We start from the raw sequence: 21,843 nt of genomic DNA, 5'->3' as shown, positions 1-21,843 counted from the left end.
CAGCCCCAGATATTGTGGCAGGATGTTAATTCAGGCCTCATAATGAAATTCAGAGATAGAACAGATCAAAGGAGGACTGTCTTTACAGTAAAAATCCAGTACAGGTGTAGTTTCTGAAATGGAATGATCCTCTCCTGTTTTTAAAGTGACATGGTAATTCTAATGACAAATTGTGTTATAAATAGACTTGAATTATAATATCGTAAATCCGGCACATGTATTTTCTGTTTGAATGGCAGAAGCAAAAGACCATTTGCTACCAAATTTGCAGCGGAAACAACACAAAAGAAAATATGGAGTGAAGTTCAACAAAACACACAATCTGCCACTCTTCTCGCTTTCCACTTGATTATTGTCCTTCATCCACATCACACTTGAGAATAAAGCTAATGACATTGACCTTGAGGTCCTCCCACTGACACCCTAGCAGTGTACGCAGCTGGCAGTTAGAGTGACCTTCTGAACTCTACCCCTTTTGACATACTCCATTAATGTATCCTGGACTAAGAGCTGATTGAAAACAGTGGCAGTCAGGCACTACGCACATGACCCCTGACACTGCAGGCCTTTTCTTCCTCCTCACAGGCGGCAGCCAATAGGCGCGCTCCCTTGGTTGGCTACCATAGTAACCAAACTGCTGCTCTGCAGCATACGGAACAGATGTCACATGCACCAAGATGAATGCGATGGAGGTAGGGGGCGGATAGGAGAGGAGGAGGGAAGAGAGGCATCACACATTCAGAATTAAATGTTCCCACCAGAGGGAGTGAGTCATTTTTAAAGTGCAAAGCTGTATTTTTTTTTTAAGTTCTAAACACACACACACATATAAAGGCGTGTGCTTTCATCTCTTTTGCACAGGTGCTTGAGTTCCAGAAGCTCTCGCCACAGAATGAAAGCTATGATTTTCCTCTAAAGTCTAACTGAATGCCTGATCTATTTCAGAAATCCAAGCCAGCATTCTGCCCGCATTTCACAAATGCCCTCTAAAGCATTTTTTCTCTCCCCTTCCCTCCCCCCCCGCTCTCCTTCCAGGATATTACAGCAATTCAGTACTGCATTAAGTTAAACTATATTACATAGGCATTTTATGGCAAAATTGCACCCAATTTTAAGATTATCAAGAAACCATATTTCATTTTGAGAGCTATAAAGAAAATAACTGACATGGGGTTGTGTTTGGTTGTCCCCAACCTTACCATTAAAAATTAGTCTATCCTGGGGGGTAATTTTTAAATACATTCATAATGGAGCTGGATTGTTATTAATGTGAACGCTTGAACAACACAAGAATTATTCCCCCCTTGTCCTAGCCCCAGGGAGTGTGCTATAAATAATGAATCCACCATATTTAAAATATGTTCTTGACAAATATTTCCAAAGATTACCTTTCTCTGAAATTAACAAGTAAATCTATGCTCCTTATATTTGCAAAATAAGGACTGGATCCCATTGACTGCAATGGGGCTTCACATGTAGTCTATCTCTGATCACTCCTAAGGGCCAATCCTGCAAAGTGCTGAGTGCCCTTGACTTCTACTGATGTCAGTGGGGCTGAGGATGCTCAGTACCTTGCAGGATTAAGCTCTTCGTGATCACGGTCAGAGGTTTTTTACAAAAGTCCTGATCCTGCATCTGAATCCACACAGGAAAGGGATTTGTCTTTGCCGATCCAACTACAGGATCTGGCCCACAGATTAAACTAGAACACTCAGATAAATGGAAAAAAAATTTTGCTATCCCCTCCCTTGTTTGGAATGTGTGATGAATTCACAATTGTATAGAGCAACAGCAGCGAATTTTGCTTTATAATTATTTTTAAAAATGCTGCATATGTTCGTAGTTCATATATTATTAGATTGTAGGCTATTATACCCAAGTATACAGCATGAAATACATTTGATAAACCATGTTTACACACACACACACACCCTCCCCCCTCTTCCATAGTGAAAGAAGAAAAAGAATACAGGAATGAAAATTTAACTTTAATCCTTTATCGTCTTCCTCACTCACATGCAGCAATAGAATCATTTAGCTTTATTTCATGGTTAAGCAGTGCTCCAGGTCATTCAGAGAGGCTGAGAAATAAATCAACTTTAGCAAAGTAAAATGACAAAGAAAACTGGATTCTTTGCACTATGCACAGAGATGACTACTGTATTTAACTGTATTGAAGGCACATTACAAGACCACTAGAGGGCAATAAAATAAACAAGGTTTTGCCTTGGTCACCACACTAAATTCACTACGGTGGCCCACGAAAGCTTATGCTCTAATAAATTGGTTAGTCTCTAAGGTGCCACAAGTACTCCTGTTCTTTCTGCAGATACAGCCTAACACGGCTGCTCCTCTGAAACCTGTACTTCGAGTATATAAATCTATTACGGCAGTTTTTCCCTCCTTGCTATATTAAAATGCCATGTAATAATGTGGAAATCTATTTGCTATGACTGTTAATACATAAAGTAGCTATTTGTGTATTTTATATATATAATGACAAGAAGTTTGGAGGAAAAAAATCACCCAAGATACAATTAACCAATTGAAACAATAAAGAAATTATTTCACAAAGATTAACATGAGATAACCAATGTTAAGTGTGTGCATATATATTTTAGATGGGGCTAAAAGTCCCACCTATTCAAGTTGTCTGACACTTCTAATTATAAGACCCTGCATTCAGTTGCTCATAACTTTGTCAAAACTTGAACCATTTGGGTTGAAATTTTCCATGCCAAGTGCCAGCCTCAAGTTGATTTTTTATTTTAGCAAAAATGATTTAGCTGTTTCTGAGACTAGGGGAATATACATTGTTTTGTCCATATTAAAAAGTTTTTGTACCCGTTCTTTGAAGAGCTCTAGCCCCCTCCTCCCCTGCCTTGGAGCAGGGATTTGAAATTAGGCAGGGGGGTGACTTTTGTGTCAAGGATGTGCCACTCTGCCCAAATTTGGCCAAGTTGTATGGCTTTCAAAAACTGAAGTTTGCACATGCTCAGCAGAGACTTCTTAGATTTTAGCAGCTAAACTCCTCAAGGATTCCAGCCACACTGAGCAAGCTTGAGACGAGGAACCTGGGATAGGGAGAATGGGACTGGAAGCTGGCAGAGAGGGATTAGGAGTCACGGTGTGGTAGAGCTGGAACTGGCTAGACAAGGAGACTGGGAGACAGGTAGGACACTGGGACAGGAAACTTGATCTGCAACCAGAGGATACTATGACTGGCTGAGCAGAGAGACTGGAAGCCGAGGAGAGAAATGATGTGAGGATGGGACTGGGAGTTGTAGGTGGGGGAGACACTAAGAGAGATAGGGACCTAGGAGAGTAGACTTGGACTAAGAATCATTGAGGCAGTTAGGAGGAGGTGAAAGCGCAGGAGAGGGAAGGGATTTAGTTAGGTAAGTTGACTGCACTGAAGAACTCAAGGATCTGAATGTGGAGGAGTTACTTAAAGTCAAAGTTGCAGAAACTATCTGGAGCCTGCATTCCAAGCAAGGGGAAAAAATTCATAGGGAAGGGTTGCAGACCAAACTGGACGAACAATCATCTCAAACAAGTTATTAAGAGAAAGCAGAAAGGCTATCAGGAATGGAAAAAGGAATGGATCAGCAGGAAAACCTACCTCTTGAGATCATAAAGTGTAGGGAAAGAGTGAGAACCACCGAAAGCCAACCAGAGCTGGACCTTGCAAAGGAAATTAAAATCAGTAATAAAAGGTTCTTTAGCCATGTAAGTAAAAAGAAAACAAGAAAAGAAGAGGTGGGACCTCCAAGTGTTGAGAACAGGGTGGACATTAAAGATAATCTAGGTATGGCCAATGTCCAAACAAATACTTTGCCTCAGTTTTGTTACATCCTAGAACAGCAATCCCCAGAACAAAACAAAAATGAAGCAAGACACGCGGGCAGATTGTCAATCAAAACATATACTAACCATGAGCCAGTTAGGACAGCAATAGCCCAAACAGCAGGTATGTAGCAGCAGGCCCTGAGTAGCTGCACATACCCCATACTATGCATGTGTAACACTGACAGACCCCTGTCATCAGCAGGCAGGATCAAACCTGGGATCTCTGGAGCCAAATGCATGACCTCTACTGCATGAGCTAAAAGCCATATGTTAGCAAAGGCTGTAAAGCAGACTCATGAATCTCTCTTCTCTCTAAGTGGTCTCAGTGCCACTAGATGGGACAGAGCACCACACACAGGAGGTGTGTGGGTTACACATGCACACACACGCTGAGTTCAGGGAGCAGGAACCACGAAACAAACAGGAAGAGGGAGCAGGAATCAGGAAGGGATATGCACACACACTAGTCATCACAATTTCCTTCTTTTCTACCCAAAAGTTCAGGAGTGCCTTGCGGGAGCAGTAGGTTATAGCTCTGATTCAGCACAGAGAGTGGATGCAAAACTTCCTCAACTGGCCAAATGACATCGTCATAAGCAGAAAGTTTCCTCTTTCTCTCTATCCTTCTTTCAGTAGGCAGTAGATTTTGCTCATTATCAACACATTCTCCATGTTCTAAATGCACCCTCCATGCTCTGTACCTTGCAACCCACAAGATCATGTCCCAAGTATCAAAAACACTTACAGACCCTCATCTTTTGTCCAGGATAGAATGCATGGAGTCTTGCATGAATACCTTTGTTGAAACTTGCATACTTCCTAGTCTCATTAGTCATGTTTAAGGATGATGAAGTGATAGGATGAACTTTTTCCAACAGCATAAACAATTTGGTCCTCATAGGTCAGCTGAAGAGCCATCAGAACAGGGTTTCTCCAGTACTTTCATGAGGTGTATTCTGAATAGCATATAAAGCATGACTCAAGCAATAGGGAAGGTTGTATCGCAACGTTCTTCCAGTATGCGAGGTACACACTTCTTAAAAGCCCCATGCAATTTCTTCACTATCTCATTTCCTTGTGGATGGTACACAGCAGATTTATAATGTAGTGTATCAATATTTGTCAGAAAGCCTTCAAACTTTTTGATACAGACGATGTCCCATTATTAGAAACAAGGCTCTCTGGTAGGCCAAACCCTGCAATTAAAGTCGTTCGGCAAGAAATGAGCTCCTTTGAGGTGCCTTGTGAAATTATGAATGCAAAGGGGTACCATGAGTAGTGGTCTATATCAGTCAACAGTGTGTAACCACACAGTGCAGTTGAGGGGTTTCCAAGGGACTACTGGTTTCCAAGGCCAGAAGAGCACTAGTTCTATGCACTGTAGAGGCTGAGTATGCCTTTACACAATAGTCAATGTTTGGGTGCAGCCCTGGCCACCAAACATAACTACACAGAAGTTCCTTCACTGTCTTAACTCCCAAATGTCCTTCATGAGCCACATCCAAGACTGCTTGTCACACTGCTGCTGGGACTGTCACCAGGGCTCCTCTGCATACGATATGTCAAATAGCACGTCTTCACCATGAGCATGGAACAAATTTTGTAGAATGTAGACAGTGTTCTCTTAAGGACTGAGTCTATCCGATCTGCTTGTACTATCACCTTGCACAGTTCAGATCTTGAAGAGTGGTGTCAGTGGTTTGCCTCAAGTTAACTAGCATAACTTCCAGTAAAAAGCATATGGTGCATTCTGCCATTTCTGCATTTGAGGGTGCCAACCCAGCAGAATTTCTTGAAAGAGCATCGGCAAGCAAATTATGTCTTCCTTTGAGATGTACCAAATTAAAGTCCTTCTGTTACAACTGAATAATCCACTGCTGTAGGTCAATAGCCTTGCAACAGAGGCCCAGAATAGGCAAATGATCAGTTTCTAAGGTAAAAATGTCCTCCCACTAAGTATACTTTGAAGTATACAATATCAAAATCCATCACCAATGACTAGCTCAGTCCAGGAATATTTTGCTTCCATTGGGATAAGAGTATAGTATACACATATAACCGGCCATCCCTCCTGGAGCGGAACTTCTTCCTGATCCTCTTTGCATACATCAGTGTGAATCACTACAGGCATGCTTGGATCAAAATAAACACGAGATTGGATCTATCAGAGAGCTTGACACAGGGTTTCAATAGTCTGTTTTCTTTCTTTATTCCAAACCAACTGTCCCTGGCCCTGGGTTAAATCCCACAGCAGCTTGGCAAAGGTACTAAAATGGGGCAGCGCATGGTCACCTGTGTATTGAGCTGGGCCAGTGACTGAATGTAAACTGCTATGATCAGTGGGTAATAGTAGCAAAGCATAAGCCTGTATCAGTTCACGTGTCAGTTTCACACCATCAGCTGATGGACAATGTCCTAGAAACTCTACAGCATCTTTTGCAAAACTGCACTTGGCCACATTCAACCTTATGCCATTCAACTTTATGTTGGAGCAGGGTTAGCACCTGGTCTAGAATAGTATTATTTTCAGGAAGAGTCTTCGCAAAGATGAGAATATCATCCAAATAGCAATATGCACCCTGGATATTATCAAGGAGCTGAAAGGCCACTCTCTGAATTACTTCAGGGGCAAAGACTAAAGCAAAAGGGAGCTATTGATCGTGGATACCTCCCCAATGGCATGCTGAAAGTCAATAACAGCTGCAAACTGTCAGCAACAAATATTTGCCAGTAACTGGATTGGTGATCCAACACAGAGAAAATCCAGGATCCACATACCCGGCATGTTACCTCATTGAAGACTGGCAATTGAAACTGCTTGTCTTTCACATGTTTATTGAGTGGCCTAAAATCTGCACACAGTCCGAATGTCACCAACTCCAATCCACAGGCCCTTCTATCTTCTGAACAATAACATTATCTCTCAGGCACTGCAGTTCTCCTCAAGATCTTGTCCATAATTGCACAAGGGGTATGATCTATGGGCGGTGCAAAAGGCTTGACGTTCAAATCCAATCACAGAATGTATGCATATCCCATGGACAGAACACCATCACCATTAAATCAATCATGCTGTCTCTGAATGATACATTGGGTATCCCCTTCTATTCTAGGCAACATAACTGCACCAGAGGTATCCTACATGAGTTCATGCATAATACCACGCTGTAAGCACAGATCATAGGATAATAATGGAACAGCATTTGCAGCAGTGTCTTTAACAGTGTAGAACTTTCTAGTCAAGGCTATGCCTTTGTAGAGCACAGAGCACACAACTTCACTCACACTCTGCAAAGCACACAAATTCCAAGCCTTTAAAACAACTGCAGTCAGACAAATGTCCAGACTGTGAACTTAACCAGAGGGGAGAACATTGACTTCAGCACCAGTATCCACCATGCACTTCAGCCGGGTACCATTAGCAAATATGTCAGGCGACCAGCTTGTCTTAACAGAGAAATCTTCTGTGAGCTTAAACACAAAAAGGAAGCTTATAAGAAGTGGAAACTTGGACAGATGACTAGGGAGAAGTATAAAGATATTACTCTAGCATGCAGGAGTTTAATCAGGAAGACCAAGCACAATTGGAGTTGCAACTAGCAAAGGATGTGAAGGGTAACAAGAAGGGTTTCTACAGGTATGTTAGCAACAAGAAGATGATCAGGGAAAGTGTGGGACCCTTACTGAATGGGGGAGGCAATCTAGAGACAGATGATATGGAAAAAGCTGAAGTACTCAATACTTTTTTTGCCTTGGTCTTCACAGACAAGGTCAGCTCCCAGGCTGCTGCACTGGGCAGCAAGTATGGAGAGGAGGTGAGAAGCCCTCAGTGGTGAAAGAACAGGTTAAGGACTATTTAGAAAAGCTGGACATACACAAGTCCCTGGGGCTGGATCTAATGCATCCAAGGGTGCTGAGGGTGTAGGCTGATGTGATTGCAGAGCCATTGGCCATTATCTTTGAAAACTCAGGAGGATTGGGGGAGGTCCTCGAAGATTGGAAGAAGGCAAATATAGTGCCCATCTTTAAAAAAGGGAAGGAGGAGAATCCAGGGAAATATAGACCGGTCAGCCTCACCTCAGTCCCTGGAAAAATCATGGAGCAGGTCCTCAAGGAAACCATTTTGAAGCACTTGGAGGAGAGGAAGGTGATCAGGAACAACAGCATGGACTCACCAATGGGAAGTCATGCCTGACCAATCTGATTGTGGATATGGGTAAAGCGGTGGACGTGATATATCTTGATTTTAGCAAAGCTTTTGATATGGTCTCCCACAGTATCTTTGCCAGCAAGTTAAAAAAGTATGGATTGGATGAATGGACTATAAGGTGGATAGAAAGCTGGCTAGATCGTCGGGCTCAACAGGTAGTGATCAAAGGCTTGAGGTCTAGTTGGCAGCCGATATCAAGTGGAGTGCCCCAAGGGTCTGTCCTTTGAAAAGGCAAACAAGTTCTCCTGCTTTTTCAGCTCTCAATTAGTTTCTTTACTTTAAATAAACTAGTCATTGAACTGAACTAGTTGAACAAACTGAAATGAAGAAAATATTCTCTCTGCACCTGCAGAAAAAGCCACCACTACCAAAGCTGGCTTAGCATTTTAGCAAACTGGCTCCAGGTGCTTAGCCTGTGACTTCCAACAGTTCAGTGGTTTGACTTGCTTTAAAACTTGGCAGCAAATATGCACTGCTTAATATTATTTTCATTATTAAATTTCAATGAATGTAGTAGGTTATAGCAAGTGTAGGCCTTAACATAGCTTGTCAATTTCAAACTTAACTTTAAATAGGTTTATTTTTAAAAATATTTATTTTAAAAAATAAACCTCTTCTTAATTTAAATATTTAAAAAATCAGATTTTTTTAAAAAGTATCATTTATTTTCTCTGGAGGTTGGAACCATTAGAGCAAAGAGAAAGTCTTGGGGGAAAATGGGACAGAAAACAGGAGAACAAAATTAGAGGGAGATACAAAGACAGAGAAGAATTGATTTTGCTACATACTCACAATAGAAAGCTGTAAATTTACGATGAGTCCTGATTCCTGCCCAATCGCATTGTTACATATGACTTCAGGTACCAGTAAACTATTGGCTGGTATGTCACTATTCAGCTTGGAGCCCAGAAATATACAACATAATTACTAGCTACAGTTCTAGAGCACCAGAGACTCCAGGCAGTAGGAGCTATTGCAGACAGCAGCCAAAGCCAGGACTTTCGGGCATTCAGAGATCTTTCTACATTTTGACCGGACTTTCTCTGCCCTGTGCTGATTGGCTGTTTGTGTCAACCCTCTCTCTCCTCCTCCTTCACAATCCCTTTACCTGAGTTTCTCTCCACATCTGCACCTCTTACCCTCTTCGCCCCAGCCTGTCCCCCCTCTCCCTGTCCTTTCCATTTAGCTTAACCCCTCCCCCACAAAGATCATGGTCCCATTGTTCATTCTGCTGGTGTGTTATACCCGTTCCCCACTCCATGTCTGCCTTGTCTACTTAGAACGTAAGCTCCTTAGGGCAGGGAGTGTCTCCTACTCCAGTGGTCCTCAACCTTCCCAGACTACTCTACCCCTTTCAGGAGTCTGATTTGTCTTGGTACCCCAAGTTTCACTTCACTTAAAAACTACTGGCTTACAAAATCAGACATAAAAATACTAAAAAGTGTCACAGCACACTATGACTGAAAAATTCCTGACTTTCTCATTTTTACCATATCATTATAAAATAAATCGATTGGAATATAAATATTGTACTTACGTTTCAATGTATGGTATATAGAGCAGTATAAACAAGTCATTGTATGAAATTTTAGTTTGTACTGCCTTCGCTAGTGCTTTTAATAAAGCCTATTGTAAAACTAGGCAAATATCTAGATGAGCTGATGTACCCCCTGGAAGACCTCTGCATACCCCCAGAGGTACATATACCCCTGGTTGAGAACCACTGTCCTACTCTATGTTTGTACCATGCTTTGCACTCATTCTTGGTTGATCCTTAGGCACTACCATACTAAAGTAAACATGATTAATAAACAATACTCATGAAGTGGATGTGGACACTGCATCCCAGCCTAACTCTGAGACTCAGACACAAATTAACCTTGCTGGTTTGAAATTCGTGCTCTCTTTGGTGCTGGTTTTATACATTTTTTACTCCATCAGTGAAAAACAGGCAGCTGTCAAACTTCACATTGCTCTTCTGGGTACTCTTTTTCCCTCCCTCTTTCTCCTTTTTTGGTTTATATTTTTTAAATAACGATTTCCCCACATATTACACTGTATATTAAAGACTGCACATACCAGAATGATCCCATGGACGTAAAAGAGAAAACTTCTACGGTGATCTACACTATCACACAAACCATGACCAGTACTGAGGTAGATGGACAAATGTTAGAGCAAAGATTGGAGATTTTGACTATGGGCCTGATCCTGCAAAGTGCTGAGCACATTTAAGAGTTGGCAATGCTGACCACCTCCCAGAAAGCATTTAGCATCTACCAGGATCAAACCATATGGGTCCAACTCTGAATTTCCTGTGTGCCCGAAACTCCCACTGAACTTACTAGAAGTTTTGGGCATGCAACGAATGCAGAACCAGATGTTTTGGTTTTATATTTTAAGGCTGGGTAAATAATGGAACAAATTCCATGGGCAGTTGCTTGATTTTTTTGTGCACGGTTTGTGCCCCATTTTTGTCACAAACACAAAAACTGAGGTTTGGACAATAAACACCTGTTTGAATAACAATGTAGCATTAGGAATAAACAAACTAGTTTGGATCGAGTAAGAGTTGTTCTGAACAGGGTGACCAGATGTCCCGATTTTATAGGGACAGTCCTGATTTTGGGGTCTTTTTCTTATATAGGCTCCTATTACGCCCCATCCCCGTCCCGATTTTTCACACTTGCTGTCTGGTCACCCTAGTTCTGCAGTTTCACCATCAAGCACATTCACATATGTTTAAACAATTGAAAAAACCCAAAACTTCGGTTTCATTTTTTAGCATTGCTGCATTTGAGGCTTCTCCCAGGCTAAAAAAGCTTTAAAAAAAAAAAAAGAGTAGAAATGGCAGGAGGTCCACCAGAAAATGCCTCTTGGGAAGAATTCTTCCACATGTCCTCATCTCATCCCTAACAAGGCAGGCTATGATTTAAAAGCCACTGTACTTATACAATAATAAAATTTAACTTTTTTAAATGGAAAAAGAGGGCAGCTAAATCCTCAGATCCTGTCTTACTTTTTACTTTACTCCAGTAATGGGAGTTTGCTTGAATCAGGTTTTGGGTAAGGAGTCAAGGTTTTGAAGATTTAACCCAAATTGAATGAAATAAAAGCGAGTTATAAGATCCTAACTTGTTGTAACCCTTACCTTTCTTTATCTCAGACTCCTCTATTTTCTCTCATCGCCACTAGTTATATAATGCTGAACTTAAACAAAGCTCACTGGGAGTAGGAACTGTGTCTATCTGTAAAGCACCATGCTCACTTATGGCACTCTGTAAACAATCATGAATTCAATTATTGAATTTATGTTCGTGGCATTTAATATGCTTATGAAAATTGTAAACTCTGATATAACAAATGTATAACCAAGGGAAGGAAATCTAAAATAATCAACTAGAAGCGAATCAGGATGGTCCACATGACTGGCCTAGCACTACAGAACACATGGTTTGACAGATTACATATGAGGGGCATCTAGTTTCTGTCAATGTTAATGCATGTCTTAATGCTCATAATTTCACTCCCGGGGTCAATCATGGAACTTTAACTTGAAGACTAACTTAATAATCATCTGCCTAAAATGTATAAAAGCACGACGTTTGTATAATGGAGTTGGAATCTTTTCATAAGTTGAAATGTGTAAAGAGCAAGGGAGGAATAAAGTTCCATCAGAAACACATATTCTTAAGGTAAGTTTATTTGATATTTACATTCATTTATACAAGGTCTAGTTTCTAAAAATGGTTTAATGCTCTGTTCAAGTGTTAGCTTGATGCAGTGGCTGGGGACATGTTCACAATGCAATAAAATTAAAAGGCATCTTTGCCAACCTCAGTGACCTTCAACCTAAGCGGATGATTGCAAAAAGAGAAGGTACGGTTTAATATTCTTCATAATCACTAGTCCAAATGCATAACAATAATGGGATATAAAAGTGACTGAATACTCACAAAGGGCTAAGTAAAGGGCCTGGCCCTTAGGTAGATGCACAGTGTGTGTACCTGGGGGAAGGGCCAAACAGCAATCTCCCTATGTGCAGCCTGCCTGAGAGCAAGCAACATTTGCAGTCTGCAGTCAGTGGAACAGAATCCATATGCAATGCATGCTGCACCCAATCCAGGGATGTAGCAACTCTACCTGTGTTCCAGTAAGCTCTGAGAAGCATTTTGATGACTTCCAATGCTCTTCCTGGACCTCCATATTGTCCTCAGTGCCTTTAAGGTACAACTGACCCTACTGTTTAAGCCTGGTTTCAGAGTAAAATCAACTTTATAGTAATAAAAAAAGTTTTTTCCCCACATGTGAGATCCTACAGTGTAGTGATGTAGGGAAGCTTATTAAGAAGTGTAAATCAGATGGATGATGACTGTAGTGCATTTTGTGAGCAATGAAGATACATGTGATATCCTTAATGAAGCTCACGTAGCTGCTGGTCATGTGATGACGAAATGCCAAAATAATTGGTGAAAAAATATACATCTCACAAGGAAGTCTGGAAGTTGTCAAATTCTTGTGGATAGAATTTCAGCATAGATGAAACCAACAAAGCACAAGTGTGGTCTTATTCAGCCAGGATTAGTCATCTCACGGACATGTTTATCTTATGGCTATGAAGTCAATTCCAGGAGACTCATACAAATGCATCATGATATGCCAGGTTCATCCAATTAAAGGTTTTATCCTGCTCCCACAGTCATGTAGAAGTGCAACTAGGAGTGCTATACCAGTTGCTAGTTATCTTTTTACTGGAAGGCGACCATATATTCTGGAAGTGACAATGAAGCCAAGTTTTCTGCTGGTCAGGGTAATATGAGAAGAATTAAGGATTGTTCATTGTAAGCCTTGTCATCCACAGACTCAAATATCTGTGGAATGCACAAACATAGCTATAAAGGAGATATTTATATCAAATATAAATGGCAAAATAAAATAAAAAAAGCAGCATTTGGGGGATCAAGTTCACTCATTTTCACAAAACTATTTTTGAATGTTGAGTAACCACCGCTGTTCACTTCAGTATTGATGCAAAGATGGGACAAATATTTTCATCTCTGATACTTGAACTTCTGAAGAGGAGTTATCAGATGCTTATGCAACTACTGAAATTTAGAAGCCTTATTAAAAACAATCTTCTACATCCTAAGAAACCTGTAAACAGCCACCTTCTGCCAAGACCAACGTGAACAACCTTCTCCCAGTCACAATACATGATTTGAATCTTTAGAAGACTGTCTGTGTGAAATGATACTCATCAATAATCTCCCTCTAGCTGTCAATGATTTATCACATATAACTGCTCTGAGTAGAAGAAGTGTAAAACCAACTGGTGTAAATTCTTCCAAAAGAAGCAGGAAGACAACCAATGTCACTCAAGCTTCAGTTGCTCCAATAGACAGGTAGTGATACCAAACAACAGGGCATCTGCTCTAATTGGTTGATGGATGCCCTCCTATGCTGAATAGGAGAGTATATAAGAAAACATAAAATTCATCCCTGGTGTAATTCTATTAGCTCTTATGGAATTACACCAAGGATGAATTTGGTCCAGTATATTCTTTTTGCTGTTTAATTCAATGAGAAATTTTAGACATTTCATTAAATGCTTGGTCTTCAGCTCTAGCCATCTGTCAAAATACTCAAAAACATTAGGCATTTGATGAAATGCCAAGTGAAGTGATAATTTGATCAATGAAAGTTTCAATCATTTACATGAATGGCTGGTTTGAGAATACCTTAAAATCAAATTTCACCCTAGTCTTCTTTCTTTCATGGAATCCTAGCTATTATGATGGCAGGTGGGGGGTGGGAACACTTACAATGTCATTTAGTCCATCCTCCAGCTAGGGTAGGATGTTTTTCTTCAGTACATCTTTTCTAATGCTTTGCATGTCTACTGTAGTTTTAAGCCTCTCCAGCGATGAAGTTTCAACCACTTTCCTCCAGAGACTGATCTATAGACTAATAGCTCTGGCCATTAGGAAGGTTTTCCCTGATATTCATTCTAAATGTTCATTTGTTTAATTTAATTCCATTACTCCTGGTTATATCGTTGTTTGGTTTTATCTTCTCAGATCAACTTATTGGCTAAGTCACTGAAACCTACATCAGTTTAGGGAGCATATTACATACATAAAGTAACCCCAGCATGTCTTCCACTGTTCTTTTGCAATTAACTTCAGTGGATTCCTGGAAGCCTGCAAACCTGATGCGTGCAGCCTGATTGAACCTAGTAAGATTGCAATCTTGAGGAAAAAAAATCTCTCTCTTCCCACCCTAATTCTGCATCTGGATTATTGCCTAGATAATTCATTTGACAACCAGATCCAAACTCGCAACTGTCTTGAAAATTAAATAACCTTAGGTTCAACTGTATTAAAAAAAACCCAAACACCTCAGCTTCAGACAAAATGGATTGAAGAGCTAACTCACAGCACATTCATCAAGCTCTGGCCCCCATTTTCTGTTTTTATAATTACACTTACACCTTTGTTACAATTCACTAACAGTGGAACTGTATTATAATACATATTACCATTCACTGACTACCACTGTATGCACTCAATTTCAAAAACAGTCAAAGATGCTTGGCCCCACTACTGATTAATTCCTGGTTGCTGTATTGCCATTTCTCAGCTGTTAAACAGCTGCATGAATCAGCAACAAATGTCACAGCTTAAAATAGATGTGTATATGAGGGACGCTCAGGTTCAACGCACAACCTCATTCTTGCCCCCTGGACTAGTCAAATGTAGACATGTTGCGTACTTAGCATGCTCAAGTTCTGGGAGGAGATCTTCATACTAGTGGACACTGTTGAGCAGACTATTAAGCAGAGACTTTGAAGGGCACAGAAGAGCACACTTCTGCAGCTACTGTGTCTTCTGTGCCTTGGAAGGATAATGATTCTGTGCCACCTTATAGGAAGTGTGTGTAATTTGAAATGTTGGGTTCTTCGGGACTCGGACAGGGATGCAGAAGGCCTACAGGAAAAATATAGTCTTCTCCCACTTTAAAGCCGGTGTTTTTCAGCATTAAGATAGCAAAATGATGCATAACTTTACTGTTTCACAGGGATAAGAATTGTCATTCACAGGTGTAGCAGTCCCTCTTAAACAGGAGCCTGTCTCTAATGCCTCCACCAGCTGCTTTAGAGAAGTATAAGAAACCTCATAGTAGTTGTTGTGGGACATCCCATACTTAAAGGAAGTTTCTTCCTAACTCCCATGAGTTAATGGTTGCCTTACGTCATGAAGCAGGAGGATTTCTATCCCCAATAAAACCAAAAAAATTTCCTTCAGTGTAACAACATATACAAGATAACATAATGTATACTTGATCCTACATCAGCACAGGCGGCTGGACTAGATAACCGCCCAAGGTCCCATCCAGCCCTACATTTCTACAATTCTGTGGCTCCCTGAAACAATCCACTGTTAATTCTTTTCAAGGTCTCAGCTGGAAAAAAAAAAAAGACAAAAAAAAGGACAGCTAACTGGCCTAAGAACATGTTCCATTATGCAGGGAGATAACAAACAAGACAACTTGGCTTTAATTTAATTACAGTGCCAGCAAATCATGGGTACCACTCACACATATATTGTTGGTACTATACGTTTAGTGTAGTGCAGGATGTGGGGTGCGTCAATGCAGACCTTGGAAAACCAAGCAGTATGCTACACGTAAATGCCCTTTATCTGACTTGATAACGTTTATGGAGATCCATCTGACATAGGCAAAAGTGGCTCAAGCATTGTTGCGCATCTATTGTTCGTAGAACATGAATGTATAAGGAAGTTTACTGTATATATTTACCTTAAAAATAATGCAATGCAAATCAAAGGGAAAAAAGGTTGCTACAAAATATCGGAATGGGTCACGGCTCTCTGAACGACAAGAGATTTACCATAACTACAGTGCAACTGTAGGTGATGTGGCAGGCGCTCTGGTAACTGCAGTACATGTTTGTTGAGTAGCAGAGTAATTGACTGAATAGTCCCCTTTTTTAAAGTCACCTTCCCAGTTCAGAAACAAACTATGAAGGATATCAGTTTCATATCTGTGCCTAATTATATTAACACCTGTCAAGGTTCCTCCCCCACTCTGAACTCTAGGGTAAGGATGTGGGGACCTGCATGAAAAACCTCCTAAGCTTATCTTTACCAGCTTAGGTCAAAACTTCCCCAAGGTACAAAATATTCCACCCTTTGTCCTTGGATTGGCCGCTACCACCACCAAACTAATACTGGTTACTGGGGAAGAGCTGTTTGGACACGTCTTCCCCCCAAAATATTTCCCAAAACCTTGCACCCCACTTCCTGGACAAGGTTGGTAAAAAGCCTCACCAATTTGCCTAGGTGACTACAGACCCAGACCCTTGGATCTTAAGAACAATGAAAAAGCATTCAGTTTTCTTACAAGAAGACTTTTAATAAAAATAGAAGTAAATAGAAATAAAGAAATCCCCCCTGTAAAATCAGGATGGTAGATACCTTAGAGGGTAATTAGATTCAAAACATTGAGAACCCCTCCAGGCAAAACCTTAAGTTACAAAAAAGATACACAGACAGAAATAGTTATTCTATTCAGCACAGTTCTTTTCTCAGCCATTTAAAGAAATCATAATCTAACACGTACCTAGCTAGATTACTTACTAAAAGTTCTAAGACTCCATTCCTGGTCTATCCCCGGCAAAGACAGAATATAGACAGACACACAGACCCTTTGTTTCTCTCCCTCCTCCCAGCTTTTGAAAGTATCTCATCTCCTCATTGGTCATTTTGGTCAGGTGCCAGCGAGGTTACCTTTAGCTTCTTAACCCTTTACAGGTGAGAGGACTTTTCCTCTGGCCAGGAGGGATTTCAAAGGGATTTATGACAACACCCTAATTAGACTGATTTTTATAAACTGTGCCATTAGGAAATTCTACTATAGAGATGTCAGTTCACATAGCATTATGTTATATTGTTTCGTATCGGGATCTTGGTTTCAGATTAGTATCCGTTTGGTGAGACTCACAGCTTTGGGAGAGCAAACAGAAAGTTGTAAGACTCATACTGTGATATGGCTCCACTGCTGTGAGCAGAAGAGAAAAGAAAGCAAGTTGGAAAAGGCCTGGGTCCAAAGTAACAATAAGTAGCATGAAGTTCTGTAAGGTATAGATGAAGAATGAAACTTCAGCAGCCACTTTGTCCACAGAGAGAGAACCTCAAGCGGCTTCAGAGCTATACTTACGTGGGTGCCACTATTACAAAAATATAGAAGCAATTGTACACAATTTGCATGCACAGTTACTAAGGTGCTAGCAGCCATTTGGAAATTGGTTATTTGAATGTTCAAAGCAGTGATTTTCATATCAGACCATGGCAATTGCATATGCAAAGTAGTCAATTGTATGCATAATTTTGGGCACAAAATTAGTATATGCAGAGTTATAAAAATCAGACCCACTACATATAGCTCAATAGCTACAGCCTCCCATTCAGACTAGCATATACTTCTGATTTGTCTTTTATTCCTTAATACTTCAGCTCCCTACTGTATTTATACTAAATATTCTTGAAGGACTTCTGTCCTTCTATTTTATCTACCAGCACCTCTAAAACACCTATCACCATAATACCTAAGTACTAGTTCTCCAATATTCTTGTTCTTTAACATAATCATCCTCTAGTGAGTGCCCTGTGTAAGTGACATGATCTTTCTTCCTGGAGGGGAGATGCGAAAGGTGCCATTCTCTTAGCACCACTTGCTAGCTAATCTGCAATTGCATTATGTCCTAACTGCTTAATAGCAGATTACTCCATAATTGCCCATTACAGGAATTTAGACACCCTCCTCTGCAGCTTCTGGTTCTGGTCACTATCAAACACCAGATATTGTACTGGCTAGACGTCTAGGCTGATCTGGTAGCAATTCCTGTGTTCCTACATCACAAGAAGCTGTATGTTCTAGACAGAGATGTTGAGTGATGTTCTAAATACTGTATGGAGGAAAACTGGAGAGAGAGAAACCTAAAACATTAATATCATTCTACAGTGATATCTTGTACCATTAATTGCAACACTTGGATTGTGAACTTAGCTTTCATAGTAGGACACCATTTAGGTCAACTGTTCAAAAGGACACATACACAGTCAACATTTTTCCAAAAAAAAAAAAAAAATCTGGATCTTGAAAGAAAAAGATTGTCAGACCCTTCGTAGCTTTTTCTAAGATATAATAATTCTGCTGCCTTTTGTCGATCTGAGTCCTATAGGATCTCTTATGATAGGCAAAGCCAGAACCCAAATGTCATTAATTCATATGGGAATGTTCACTGGAGCTGCTGAAGTTGAAAGAGTCTATAGTCTTTCTCTCTACCTCTCACATTAAACAAATCGTGTGTTGTCTAATGTCAACACAGAGCATCTCCCTAAGTCGTACGATAGACTGTAAGTCTCCCTCAAGTCATACCTGATCTAAGCAGGTATGGAATAGACTGCTGAGTACACTACAGATACATTTTAAAGATTGAAAAACACATAATTAGAGATGACCCTGAGAGGCAGAGTTCTAATCTGGATCCAAACTAACCCAAATTCCATGAGTGCTTGGATTTGAGATTTGCTTTGAACCATTACAGGAATAGGGGCCAACTGCAAAGCTGAGATTTGGACAGCCCTATGGTCCCTGGGTTTTGTTTTGGCACATCCACATAGTCTGTATTTTAAGACTAAAACATTGATATTTTCTACCAGAACAAGTAGCTAAACAATTCAGCACAAAGCCACCAAGATGATTCACAAAAACTTTTATAACAATTCAAACTTAAACCTTAAAATCAACACAACATCCAGTGAATAGTGAAAGGAACAATACACAGCAAACACACAGAACATGAGCTCACCTTCTGTGCTCATTCCCAATTTCCCTTCACCTTTGACCATGCACAGGCTAATTCCACACCCTATTCAATATTACCTTTTGATAATCCTCTTTAGATCTCAGAGCAGCTTCCATCTGTTCCTGAGAGAACGTGTAGATGGCTGAGCGATACTGTGTGCCAAAGTCATTACCTTGCCGCATTCCTGGGGAGAGAGGAAGCACACTGAGCCATTAGGATCATGCTTCTTATCTAATAGGATTGCAGTGTAAAGATTCAATAGACCTAATTTTAACAGATTCCATGCATCTGGACTAGCTGATTCTCTATTTCTCCACAGTCTTTTGTGGGCCTATACAATTGGTATTTTTAGCAAGTCCATTCCTTTCTTGCTTAAATAGACATGAAGTGATTCTATTTTGATATCTCCATTTAAATGGGATGTACATTAAATATAAGCATATTATGTTTTGGTAAATCACATAAGCAGTCAAATACAGACGTAAAGCCTTAAAAACATCACTGAGCTAGGGACATATTATGTGCTTAGTTCATTTTACTGCAATCAAGATACTCCTAAAAAACTTATTTTGCATCACGCAAACAACTCAAAGCTTTTTTGTTTTGACAAGTGCTCAAAAATTTCCCTCAAATGAAGGATTAAATTTTGCTGAGGAAAAAGTTTACAATGCACTGGAAGAGGCTGGCAACCCCACCCTGTAACTGGGTGATGATCCTGGTTTAAAAAATGTTGATCATCTTGTAAAAAAACGTTCAGTGTATTTTGCTGAGTCATAGCTACAGCCCGCTCATTGCCTTACCCGGAAGTAAGGGAGATGGGAATGACCCTTGAGAGAGGAAGAATCTAGTATGTGGGCTGAGCAAACCCTTGAGGTGGAATCCTGTAAGGAGCGAAGCCTGGCGAGAAGGCTTGGCTGGATTTTGTGCTGTTTCATATTGAATTCCTTTTGGGAATAAAACCAAGCACTCAGCATCTTATCGCTCAAATCGCCATTAATTGGGACCTGACTGAAAGACAGGCAGTTGGAAGAGGGCATCAATTAACTGAGCGGAGATACATCTGAGGGGCTAATTGGGTGGAAGTAACCTCCCCTCCCCCAGCAGCTGGGACTATATAAACAGACAAGAAGGAAGTGCTTGGAAGGAGAGTAGGAAGCCTGAAGGGAGAAAGGAGTAGCAAGCCTGGCAACTGTACCCTTCTCCCAGTGCAAGTGGGGGAAGCTGGCTCCTAATTGTAAATAGGATGTAAATAATGCTCTAGGCTGTGGCCTGCTGAAGGGATATAACAAAGCACAGTGGTGTTTCATGAGACCTGGAGTTGTGGTGGTTAGTTACTGATGCTGGAAAGGCCTAGTATTTAAGATTTTGTATTAGAGCAAGTAGGGAAAGGCACAAACACCAAGGTATTCAAGAGGTCTCCACAGTAAGAGTACCTTTGCAACGTACATGCATTAATTTGACAAAGAATATCGGCAAAGTAAAGGACACTTAATGCTAATATAAGACCAAATCCCAGTGGTAGATAGTCAATAGCTTCAAGGATTTGGCCTTCAGAGGCTCAATCCTGTAAATGTGTACATACACAAACAATTTTATTCAGTGGAATAGTCCCTTTACTCTTTCACACGAGTAGCCCATTCCATGGGGCTAGTTGTGTGAGTAGAGTGACTCATATACATGTTTGCAGGATCAAGGTTAGCTTCTGTCTCCTAAATTTAAAAATAATGGGCTGAATCCTAATATCCTTTCATAGAATCATAGGACTGGAAGGGACCTCGAAAGGTCTTCTAGTCCAGTCTCCTGCACTCAAGGCCGGACTACGTATTATCTTCTAGACCATCCCTGGCAGGTGTTTGTCTAACCTGCTTTTAAAAATCTCCAATGACAGAGATTCCACAACCTCCCTAGGCAAGTTATTCCAGTGCTTAATCACCTTGACAGGAAGTTTTTCCTAATGTCCAACCTAAACACCCTTGCTGCAATTTAAGCCCACTGCTTCTTGTCCTATCCTCAGAGGTTAAAGAGAACAATTTTTCTTTCTCCTCCTTGTAACAACCATTTATGTACTTGAAAACTGTTATCATGTTCCACCATCAGTCTTCTCTTTGCCAGACTAAACAAACCCAATCTTCCCACATAGATCATGTTTCCTAGACCTTTAATAATTTTTTTTGCCCTTATCTGAACTGTCTCCAATTTGTCCACATCTTTCCTGAAATGTGGCACCCAGAATTCTAGTTGAGATCTAAATAACACAGAGCAGAGCGGAAGAATTACTTTTATTGTCTTACTTACAACACTCCTGCTAATACATCTCAGATTGATGTTTGGTTTTTTGCAACGGTATTACACTGTTGACTCATAGTTAGTCACTTATCACCTCCAGATCCCTCCAGTCATAGTTAGTCACTGTCACCTCCAGTCACTATCACTAGTTACACTATCACCTCCAGATCCCTTTCTACAGTACTCCTTCCTTAGCAGTCCTTTCCCAGTGTGTAGGTGTAGCAACGGATTGTTCCTTCCTAAGAGGACTACTTTGCATTTCTCCTTATTAAAGTTCATCCCATTTACTTCAGACCATTTCTCCAGTTTGTCCAGATTATTTTGAATTTTAATCCTATCTTCCAAAGTACTTGAAACCTCTCCCATCTTGGTATTGTCCACAAACTTTATAAATGTACTCTCTATTCCAGTGATTCTCCAACTGTGGGTCGGGACCCTGATGTGAGTCGTGGCCCAGTTTTAATGGGGTGGCCAGGGCTGGCATTAGATTTGCTGGGGCCAGGGCTGAAGCCCAAGCCCCACCACCTGGGGCCAAAGCCCGAGCTCCACTGCCAAGGGCCAAAGCTCAAGACCAAGCCCCGCCGCCTGAGGACAAAGCCTGAGCCCCACT

General features: G+C 40.7%; 1 protein-coding gene across 3 annotated transcripts in view; it reads right to left on the bottom strand.

Moving 5' to 3' along the window:
* MSRA (methionine sulfoxide reductase A) overlaps positions 1-21,843 on the bottom strand; it is a 452,006-nt gene that overhangs the window by 121,111 nt on the left and 309,052 nt on the right. For all 3 annotated transcript variants that reach the window (XM_084624989.1, XM_084624991.1, XM_084624990.1), the window contains exon 5: positions 19,025-19,131. In XM_084624989.1, coding sequence (XP_084481115.1) covers positions 19,025-19,131 — 107 coding nt within the window. The remainder of the gene's footprint in view (positions 1-19,024; positions 19,132-21,843) is intronic.

Source organism: Lepidochelys olivacea (genome assembly GCF_965140295.1).
Source record: "Lepidochelys olivacea isolate rLepOli2 genome assembly, chromosome: 3".
In the NCBI taxonomy this organism is placed as follows: Eukaryota; Metazoa; Chordata; order Testudines; family Cheloniidae; genus Lepidochelys; species Lepidochelys olivacea.
This window is presented reverse-complemented; position numbering and strand designations above follow the sequence as displayed.